The sequence below is a fragment of the Amphiura filiformis genome, chromosome 4 (genome assembly GCF_039555335.1).
Source record: "Amphiura filiformis chromosome 4, Afil_fr2py, whole genome shotgun sequence".
Lineage (NCBI taxonomy): Eukaryota > Metazoa > Echinodermata > Ophiuroidea > Amphilepidida > Amphiuridae > Amphiura > Amphiura filiformis.
The window spans coordinates 67,972,892-67,984,710 of NC_092631.1; the positions used below are offsets into that span (position 1 = coordinate 67,972,892).

Here is an 11,819-nt window from a genome sequence, read left to right on the forward strand (position 1 = left end):
GAAAATGGGCTATTACAGTTGAAATACATACACCCCCATTAAAGACATGACCTTAATCTCCCACACAGGGAGTGTGAACTTTAAATGGGGTTACCTGAATGGGTGTGCCATTTGAAATCTACACTCCCTGTGTGGGAGATTAAGATCATATCTTCCATAGGGGGTGTATGGATTTCAAGCAGAATAGCCCATTTCACCCAGTACGTGTAAATAACAAATGTTGTATGCAAATTAGTTGTTATTAAGACTAAATATTATAATACTAACCTAGTAGCAGAGATGTTGTAGGACCGTCAATGTTTTTAACACTCCTGCCTCCTATTTCAGTATAATCACCTGCTCTCTGTTTGGTGTGCACAGGTAATATTCACATTTATTTCAACAACAAATAGAAAACAAATCTTTCTAGCAAGTAATTTTTAATATAAATTCTTATAATCTGATCGATGGCAAAGGCTCATGGTGCCCGATACGCCACTGAATCAAATTTATTTTGAGAACCAAAGAGAATCATGAAATCAAGCAAAAAGGGCTGAATGAATTTGTTTATAAATCTGTTTTATGTTTCCAAACCCCAGCAAAGGTTAAAATGCAGTTGTGATTTAGAAATATGCTTTGAAAATTATGAAAGAAAAACAATTAAGTTTACCCAGTCATGCATTGATGACTTTTAACTCATTACTTGCTTGAAAGTAAAGTCATCAAAGATAATGTGCTAATTATATGTGATCTATTGTCTGCTTGTGCATCTTGTTAACGCAACTAAAAAGAAAAAATCCATCAAAACTTTATAGAAAATTTATCAAAACTTTTGGAAAATCCATCAAAACTTTTTACTATTGTTAATCATTCGGTGTTCGCACATTGTGTGTTCGCACATTTTTTCCACACCAAGGTCCAGGGTTGGTTTCATGAATGATATCCAGTCTATATAGTCTATAATATTATACCAACAAGACTTGAGTTGAGGATATTCTGAAAAATTGTTAATGCACAACTGCACCCCATCAAGGACTTTATCATATGTTCCAGTGCATCAACATTGAGAGCCCTAACATCAGCTGCCAAGATGTTGGATTGGTTCCTCACTGCCAAGTTATTGTACATCATTTTTAACATCTCAGTCATTTTAATGTTTTGTTTAAATGTATCTTCATTATTTTGTATTTGTTGATGTGAATCTTGTGCAATTTTAAGGGGGTACTACACCCCTGGCCAATTTGGTGCCTATTTTTGCATTTGTCGCAAAAATTATAGCGCATTTGATACAAGTAAGATATGTATATTATAGGGCAAGGACTACAACTACTGCACTGAAAATTCAGCAACTCAAGGCAAGTAGTTATTGATTTATTGATCAAATACTGGTTTTCCTCATTTTTGACTGTAACTCCACAAATGTTGTCTGTGCTGAAATAAAATTTCCAGTGCAGAAGTTGTAGTCCTTGCCCCTATAATATACATATACTTGTCAACACTGCACTATAATTTTTGAGAAAAATGCAAAAATAGGCACACAATTGGCCAGGGTGTAGTACCCTCTTAATGTTTTTAAAAATGTGACATTTATGTAATTCAGCATTTTGTTGTGAAATGGTATGATTAAATACGAATAGAGAGCAGATGATGAATTTTGATCCCAAATTTCACATTTGATTGAACCTTGAACCAGAGTCAAGATCATCTATACCTTGTAGCCATTCAAGTTTGGTAGGGACATCAAAATGTGTTTCTGTATGTGAGATTGTTTTCTGAATGTACCAACTTGAAAAGTTTAATGTTATTATCAGGGAAATCAATTTCCAATAATTTCCAAAGACAAGGCAAATTGGTATTTTGTGTGTTGAAAAAATTGACTTGAATTACTAGTAAGTAAAAGGCCTTGTACAAACCAATAGGGATTTCGTGAGGGTGTCGATCCCCTTTTGACAGACATGAGAAATGGGTAGGTGCAGTGGATGGAACAACCCCGACCGACAGAATATGCAAACTAAAACACGCATTGATGTCCCTACCAAAATTAGAGCAACACAAGGTATATATGTCACATTGAGTGGTCATCCGAAGTTTTTATGGATGTATCTTTATTTCTTACCAGGCTTTACATTATTCTGAAACATTGACTTCATACATGTGTAGATTGATGTTGAATTATTTGCAAATCCTTTTCCGTGTTTATCGTTTGTTGTACATTGTTAACAATACCCAGTATAAGTCTTTGTATTTGTCTCTGATAAGCATTTCAAAATGAAAACAAAAACAATAATACACACACAAAAAACATTTCTATGTAATGTCTCATTCAATTCTGCTGGTTCACCTCTTTACACACACATTATGAAATTATATTTACAGCATAGCAATGATTTTTTTTTGCACTATTGATGTTAACCTACATGTAAATCACTTAGACTGAAGACAAAATATGCAAGTGTGTATGTCCGTCTCGAAAGCATCATCTCAATGTTGGTTCAACACGTCATAATAGCACCGACTGCTCACCAATTAATTAAAGCACTCAGTACATTTTACTGCAAGTCAGTCACTTCTCATGCCTTGTTTATTGTGTATGGTAGATAAATCAGGGCTGTCAACTTATTGGAATTGCTTGGCGTGAGACACTGTAGAACCAGGACAGAATTATTATTTGCCAACTACAATGTTCATTTTGACCCATGATTATTTGAGGCACAGCCCTCGAGAATCTTAAAAAGTGGGGTGGGGTAGGGACAACCAATTATTTTTACGATGCATGTTTTGGCATAATTTGACAGCTTTATGTGTGAGAGTTACTACCTAGGTGTGAGATTATACTACTTGGCGTGAGAAAGTGACCCAATGCGTGAGAGTTGACAGCCCTGGATAAATAATTTGCACAAGGGGTGTGGGATTTATATTTCAAAATAATCCAAAAATCCTGTAACTTTAATCTCAGTGACACATCACTAAATATCAACCTTATTCTATGTTTTTACAGAGCCAAATATGATGCAGAGAGAGCGCAGGATGAGCGTACAAGAGGTCTACCCAATACTCAGCTAGATGACCAGATCCCTGTTATAGATGTAAATGAGCCGGAACCAGCCAATGAAAATGATTATGGATTTGTACCACCCAGTGGTAGCAGGTAAGTTGGCCAGTCCCTAAACAGTAAGACAAACAATAACTTTCCACTTTTCAGAAGACTAAGTTTGAAGTCCTACAGACCATTCCTATAATTGGAACTTTTCTACTGTTGATAGTGTGAATATCAATATCACATCAATAGGGGTATCACATGATTATTTCATTATTTTATAATCACATGATATCCTTTTTGACCTCTCTTTCATTATTTTATAATATGTGATACCAATGTGATATTAATGTTCACCCCATCAATGGCAGAAAAGTGCCAATTATAGAAATGGTCTATAGTACTAATAAGCATATTGAACTTGTTCTGCACATTTTGGTACCTCAGTTTTTATAGCACAAACAAGGCTGTACTTGTTACCTTTTAATAAAAGGTTGTGACTTGTATGATCCAATCAGACATAAGTCTGCAATTTTGAATTTGATATAATGACAACAAATGTTAAAATTTGACATTTCAATTTGACAGTGCAATATTTCAGCCATGCATTTATGTGATGGGATCAAGCAAAATCAGAAATATTGAGTCTGAGATATAGCCAAACCTGTTTCTTCTTGTTTTGGAAACTCTTTAATTGCTCATATCTTTGGAACTGGTTGCTCAATTTCAATGGAGTTTTCTGCAAAATGCAGCTTTGTAAATACTTTTTACTATCCTATAAGAAAATTTAATATTTCTGAGTTCAGACTGATTTTGCTTGATCGCATCACACATGTAGAAAAATGGGGTTTGAAGCATAACAAAGCTTAGTCAATGTTCACAATTAATGACTTGAGTGGATCAGTTCTTGGTTATTGGTTATCGCTGTAGGTAAATACTCAATCCAAAAGTTGCAAGAAATGCTACTGATTCAATTACACATTGAATGTCAATGCAATGGGCTATTCCATTTCAAATCCACACTACCCCTGTGGAAGAGTTTGGAAATATCTGCCAAATGGAGAGTTAGAATTTCAAATAGATTTAACACATTTGGAGCTCCATTTGAAATTCACCCTCCCTCTGTGGAATATTCAGGGTGACTCATTCTCAGAGGGTGTATGAAATTCAAATGGAGCTGCCTAATGTGCTCCTTCCATTTGAAATTCATACTCCCCCTGTGACAGATATTTCCAAAATCTTCCACAGGGGTAGTGTGGATCTTAAATGGAATAACCCAATATACAAACCTTTGGCATGTGATCTATTCTTATATAAGTTCCACATCAGATAGTGATGTGTGGTTTTGTAATTTGTCTAAGTAACACTTTTGGATCGAGTATTAAGAGAACAGTGAAAGAAATGCATAACAGAAAGGAATCTTTGATTGCTTCATTGGTTCCTTATGGTGCTTTGATAATGAGACTAACATAACTTAAATTTCGTCGAAACACACTCTTTAGAATTTAGTAATATGTTCTACATAGTTCAGAGGAATTCATCATGCAGTATAGTTTCTGCCCGATTGTAAAATATATGGGTATGCAGCATCCATTCATGGTTATCTCCTCTACCAATAGATTAATAACACATAGATTGGAATGTTTCATGCCTGTGCCCTCTAAGTGTACTTGAATTCACCTGACACTGGTACATCTGAGCTGACACAGAGCACTCAACAGGGAGCACTTCAAATCATTTCTAATTCTAAGGATTTCAAAAAAGAGAAAAGCTCTCCAAATATAGATCTATGATCTATTTCAATAATTATGGTTCCCACCAAAACTCAACTGGCTCTCTGATTGTGCTAAATCTAACCAAGGCTTGCTGGTGCATGTCACTGTAATCTAACATCATTTATGTAATTTTTCACAGGCCTATGATAGCAGAAGTTAATAGCTATGAAAACCCTTGGCCGCAGAGTACAGAAGACTTTACATTACAGAAAACACATCTCTAAATAATCAGCATTCACTGCGCTACCTCTATAAACCTTGCCAGACTGCCTGCCTGCCTGCCTGACAGCGGATATCGCTGCAACATGAAGCTTACAGACCTGCTTGGGAAGCTAATGGGAGCATTGCAACTAATACTACTTACTTAATAAAGCTAGAGACTATCATAGCTGCCTTTAGGTTTTTGTTTATCACTTGTTAACCCCATGAGAACTACCTGCTGATTGGCCAAAATGAATATTGTGTCCAATTTTGAACCAATTGAGGAGGGTATTAATAAGATCATCTGCAAATGCAAGTTTGACCATAAATAGTTTAAAGCCTAGTCATAATTGGCAATTGAAATGAGCATTTCAAGTTATCAACCAATCAGAAATGCTGTTAGATGATCAGTAGTGTCCTGTGGGTTAAGGCGACAAATGTCTGGCCAGTGAATCTTGAGATAATTCCTAATTTGGGATATTTGAGACCACTTAAGCAAGTAGCTAACAAAATAGAAACCTTAACAAAAATGAGAGTAAACTGAAGACAGCTTTTTCATATATGACTGTGTTTCAATCATGGTACCATGTATCCATGTCACAATGGGTAATAGCCGTATCATACTCAGACAATCTCTCCAATTATGCCTTTAATATTTTGTCAGTATAGGGTTGACATATTACTCTGCATTACTTTATAAGACTGTTAGATCATGTCAGCCTTATGTGGAAACCCTTAAAACTTACTTGTGAAGATTCAATAGATGATTTTCATAATTCCTGAAAAAAACTTTACAAATTTAATCAAGATTTTATGATCATGCTTATGCAACACTCATGCAACATGGGTGCAACACCCTATACATAGGCATAATAGAAGAGATTGTCAAGAATTGTTCAAATTATGTATAAGAAAATGGTGATGTAAAGGTGGATGGCATTAACAATGGGTTTATTCAGTTGAAATCCTTACACCCTCTATTGAAGACATGACCTTAATCTCCCACACAGGGGGGATAGATTTCAAACAGAGTCACCCATTCAGGGAACTCCATTTGAAATTCACACTAGGTCATATCTTACATAGGGGGTAAGGATTTAAACTGGATTCGCCCAATATCAACTGTTGCTCCAAAGCTCTATATGCTTGTAACCATGGTAACCATCGATTTTGTCTCCTGTATGTAATCTTAGATGAAACACAAAGGATACATCCAGCTTCTTTTTATTTATTTTTTGCCAAAAAAGTTACACACATGCATCTTGTAATGAAGAACTTGTCCATGTGACGTTTTTAAAAAACATTGAATGGAAGAATTTTGTAACCAACTGTTACTGTTTTAGTCATATTTTAATTTTGTTTTATGTGTTATATCAAGTTTTTAATTGAATTTCAGTTTACCAAATTCTAGCTTAAAGAACAGAATGGTTGCTTTTACAGATTTGAATTTGATTTTTGCCATTTTTAATTCAAAATAGTTGTATTGTGTTTTATTTTAAGCATTTTCATTTCCATGTTTTCTTTGTAGTAATGTCTATGCCGTCAACAGTTATGAGAATCCATGGCCACAGAGCACAGAGGAATTTGACAAATACGGAGATACGGCTATGTAATGAACTATTACTGCTTATATTATTTTTATTTTCTTGTTGTTTGAATGAGTCTTTCATGGGCAATGAACCCAAACTGTTGTTAATTGTTCTTAGTATTTGACGAACACAGCAAATCTCTGCCAGTACTGGACCAGACAAAAAAGGTCATTATACCCATTATACACTGGCCCAGTGCTGGACCAGGGATGGGCTAGATAAAGTGAATGCTAGTACCGGACAAGACAAAGTCGGCCAGAGCAGGTCTCATATGGTGTGGCACTTACGGGCTTCCTATTGCAACCAGAGCTGGCCCAGTTTTGGCCAGACTTACGTGTTGCCCATTACTTTATGTGTTGCTCACTTTATCTAGCCCACATGTTGTGTGTGACGTGCACACAATAATAATGAAACATTAAATATACCAATCAATTATTAATGTCCCATTTGTTGAATTCAGCACCCAAGTGACCTTATTAGAGAAGAAACTTGCAGTGTCTGGATATGTTTTGCTCCACATGCCTGCACAAAGATATTGCTGTCAATATAATACACAGTTGCATGGTAACTGAAGGCTATTTTGGCAAGATTTTAGAGGTTTAGTGATACTGATTAAAATTGTAAATATGTTTAAATATGAAATAGTATAAATCAGATTTATCCTGCCTTTTTATATAATAATGCTGTCAAAATTTTCAGTATAATGTTTAATACTACTGATAGCAGCATGCATAATAATTTCATTTTAAAATGTTTGATACAATTCTATCATGTTCTTTTTCAAATTAAAGAACTTATCTTTGAAAATGAAATGAAAGCACTGCCAATCAGGAATACAAAAAACATGGTTCTTAGGGTGACCCCTCTATATTTCATATTTCCCTGGTGGAGAAAACATTAAGATATTTGGTAGTTCAAAAAAAGTATGCATGGGGGCTTGTCCTTACAATAAAAATTCCTGTATTGTCAGTGCTTTGCATTTTGACTTTCAAAGTCAACAGACATAATTGCAAATTACTCGGTAATTGAAGAGGATGAATTGCAGTGTCCTGCGACCCACATCTATCAGGGAATTGCACCCAGTATAATGAGAGCACTACACTGACCCTTCCCCATAGCTTTGCTGTCCCCATCTATGTCCCCTCCCCATCCAAAATAAATTACATAAAAGATTCTAATTAGTGGACTTATTTATATCTTAGCAAACACAAAACGTTTTTGTATTATTTTCAAAGGGTAGTCGGAAAACGTTTAAATATTGGTTTATATGAATGTTATAAAAAGGTTCTTTTAATGTTTGCAACAGATATTTAAAAAAAAAACCATTTTGACAACATTTTAAAACTTTTTTATATAGAATGTTTTAAATAACTTCTTGAAAAAATATTGAAAAACTATTTTAGAAGATATTTTGTGTTTGCTTGAATAGTACAATATTGTTCAGGAATATATTTCTCCTCGTTACTTGAGAACAAACTTAAGCACATAAAAGTAGAACTTTGAGCTATTATAGCTGCAAAGAGTTTACAAATTAGGACACTGAAACTCATCCTCTGAACTTTGTCTTCATTATAATCATAGCTCATCGCTGTATCTTTAGTTGGTAACTGTTGTCTGCCAACTTGTATATTCTTTTATCAGACATAAAAGTGACATGTGTTTCTCATAGATGTGCTCAAAACATGTTATTAAACAATACAATAAAACAATATTACAAGGAGGTGATTTGCATCACATAACTTTTTACTCCAGATGCATAGCACTACTGGAAAGAAAAATTACTCCTGAAAAGTTTATACAGATGGTCTATATAAGTCACACTGACTTGATGAACAAAAAGCTTATGTGATGAAATTGTGACCAATCTCCAAATTCTTATTTTATTATTTTTAAGCACATCTTACCGGAAACGAAATGACCACTTTTTATGCACTATGTTTTTGCATCTGAAATGTAAAATATTATTGGAAACTGACCTTGTTTCCAGGGGAGGGGTGAGGTGGGAGGGGGGTTGTATATACCTGTGCTAGTACTTAAAAATGTGTATATGTCTTGTGTGTGCACATGTTCTTATTTCATTTCACTGTATTTGTAATGAAATTTTAGAGCAATAATTGTATCTACTATATTTGTCTGAATTTGTGTATATTTCATAGTTTATCAGTTTTATTTTAAAAATAGTTACAAGGATCATTGAAATAATTGTACAAGACAATTTGTGATAGGAAAATAGATAGCAATCTTGTATTTGTCACAGGCAGCATATCAAGAAGCAAGAGAAATAATGTAAAAGTGGAAATTTTCGTGCTACATTTATTTTTGCTTTTGGTGTTCCAAGCTGCTATCGCGAAAATAACAACGCATGAATATATTCCTTTTGTGTATAGGCCAATGTAAGGAAGCTTAGAATCACAAGGGAAACAGTTCAAAATTGGCAAAACGCACAAATTAATCGCACAAAAATGTCCACTTTTACAGTATACATCCCAATGAGGAAAAATCAAAGAGTACTGACCCTGTCATGTTTGGGTGTAGCGCATGGTGAGTAAAATAGTGTACCCACAGATTATTTCGCCATGAGCCTGGCAAACTTTTGAAGTGTGTGGTTCTTTGCATTCAGCATATAATATGTGGTGCCCAAAATGTGTGTGTGTGAAGCATTGCATGCCCAAAGACTTAAATAAGCAATAGTTTCATTTTTGGGTTTAGCTGATGAATGCCGGAGGTACACTATTTCCATGAGAGTCAAACACAGGTTAGCATAGTATCACACACAATTTTGAGTCTGTATTCTTTGGGTCAAATCTTGTTGATGCATCCAGATCCCTACTATGTGATGGTCCTGTTAAAGTTTGTTCAACCTATAATTGGGGGAAAAGTGTTCTGATATTGAATGGTGTGCATGCAGTTGGGCACAGCACTTAGTTGCACGTTGCAAAATGCATGTAAATGTGAATTAACGCAAGTGTAAGTTCAGACTTTATTGACGTGCATTAACAAAACCAAATAATTTTCGCCAATTATAAGCTAAACAAACTTTACAAGTTACGTTGGCATGCCATTAGAAGTGGTACCAAGAATTCCTCGGTCACAACCCAATTCTCCTTATTGTCCCCTTCCTCCATTTAAATGTTGCAAAAATATAATATGTGACTGTCCCTACAAAAGTGTTAAAGCTTCTAGCTTTATAAGCTTCTGGGGTACCACCTGGACCTCCACTATATACTCTTAAAGCATGCCTTGGCGCCACCTATTGTGTTCATGCCACTTGTAAAATGTTTGCCCAGGGAGTGAGATGTCCTTTTTGGATCCTGATTTCCTCTCCAGCTGATACAAATTTGTTTTGTTTTTTGGCTAGGTTTTATGTATGCCATTCATGAGTTACACTTTATTATGCACCAGTCCTAAAATGTATGCACCATTCTCAAGTATGCACCATTCTCAAAATACTTGGAGGGTGTATCACATAAGTTATGTGTGCGCCATAGATCATGCAACAGGTTGTTAAGTTGTCCCTTCAAAGGACCAGGTTGGGTGACCCCCTGTCGAAGACATGACCATAATCTCCCACACAGGGAATGTAGACTTCAAATGGAGTCACCTATTCAGGTAGTCCCATTTGAAATTTCCGCTTCATGTGTTGGAAATTAAGGTCATGTCTACCACAGTAATGTGTGGATTTCAACTACAATAGGGAAATCCTGGTACCATTACTGCAACCTTTATGTACCCCTTTTGTCCTTTAGTATACTTGTAGATATTGCAATACAATCTTACACTACAGGTTCTATGTGAAGATTGGGCACCACATGGGTGACATCAAGGCACCACATGGGTGACATCAAGGCACCACATGGGTGACATCAAGGCACCACATGGGTGACATCAAGGCACATGGGTGACATCAAGGGTGTATTGAAGAGATTTGTAGTCATGATTTCAAACTATTCATGCTCTATACAAATAGTATAATGGAAAATATAAAAACACTGATAGTTGTTGGTAAAACAATATTTACTCACTTCTAAGAGTGCCAAGAATGGGAAGAAATAGTTGATTTTGGTGTTAAGATATTCATGAGTTAGACTAGTGTGAAGACTCTATTTAGGAATTCAGCTGCTTACAGAATAAAGCTATACAATTCTTCTATAGAAGATTTCTGTGCAAGGCTAATTCCGTATAATTTTACACAAGGGACAAACCGAAAAATGGACTTGACCGTGAGGACACACTTGTGTAGCATGTTGAGAGAAATATTACAGATTGCACATTGAACTGTGTATTTTTTCTTTATAGAATGTATGATTTATGCAGAATGTATTGCATTAAGCTGTCATAAAAATGACATTTACACAGTTTTCATACGCTCTTAGATAGTGAGAACCAATTGTGTATAATTGGACTGATGCGCACTCTGCGAACCAAGCGCAGTGCTTTTGTACGTATCGCATAGGATTGATACATTTTCTTTGCGGGTTGATTCATTTATATTTGCTCATAATTTCCAACATTTTGTCATATTTAGTGACAATTTATAACACAAATTTGAGCAAAAATCACAGGATTTCTGCTCGTGTATAAAATAAGGTCAAAAACTGCATTGTTTGTTGCTCAAGACATTGTTCAAAATGATGCACTTTTACTGTGATGTTAATGCATCTAAATGCACTCCCCTTGTGGGGCTTACACTCCCTATGGAACACATGACCTTAATCTCCCACACAGAGTCTGAATTTCAAATGAGGTTACCTGAATGGGTGACTCCATTTGTTCCCTGCACTCCCATGTGTGGAAGATTTATGATCATATCTTCCGTATAGGAGTGGATGGATTTCAACTGGAATTGCCCAATTAATGCAGTTGGTGTTGTTTATACTTGATGGGTTTGTTGAAATTTTGATTTGAGCATGCAGAATATAATATAAATTTAAGTGTTTGCGGGTTTGTTTAATTCATCAAAAGAACTTTATACATTTTTTAAATATTTCGGGAACTCCTTACTGTAGAAACTACTGATGCACAGTTGAACAGCCCCTACTTAATATCAGTTTAATAATGGCTCATTTCTTGTCGTTTGGTAAAAGAATATTTGCATATTGTTTATACTGTTAAAGTATTGTGCTTCTCATGATTTTTTCTACAAATAAAATTGTGAAAAAATTAAGTTGTGTTATTTTATGTTTTCTTTAATTGACTTCATTATTGATATGAATTTGACAGATAGGTGAATCCAGATTT

The 11,819-nt window shown here is 35.2% G+C and overlaps 1 protein-coding gene across 1 annotated transcript in view; it reads left to right on the top strand.

Annotated features, from left to right (window-relative positions):
• The window catches only part of LOC140150337 (uncharacterized), a 94,160-nt gene extending 82,415 nt beyond the window's left edge, over positions 1–11,745 (top strand). Inside the window, exons 61-62 of the mRNA XM_072172345.1 lie at positions 2,978–3,127; positions 6,521–11,745. Of these exons, the coding sequence (XP_072028446.1) occupies positions 2,978–3,127; positions 6,521–6,605 (235 nt within the window). The 3' untranslated portion in view covers positions 6,606–11,745. The remainder of the gene's footprint in view (positions 1–2,977; positions 3,128–6,520) is intronic.
• The last annotated feature ends 74 nt before the right edge of the window (positions 11,746–11,819 follow it).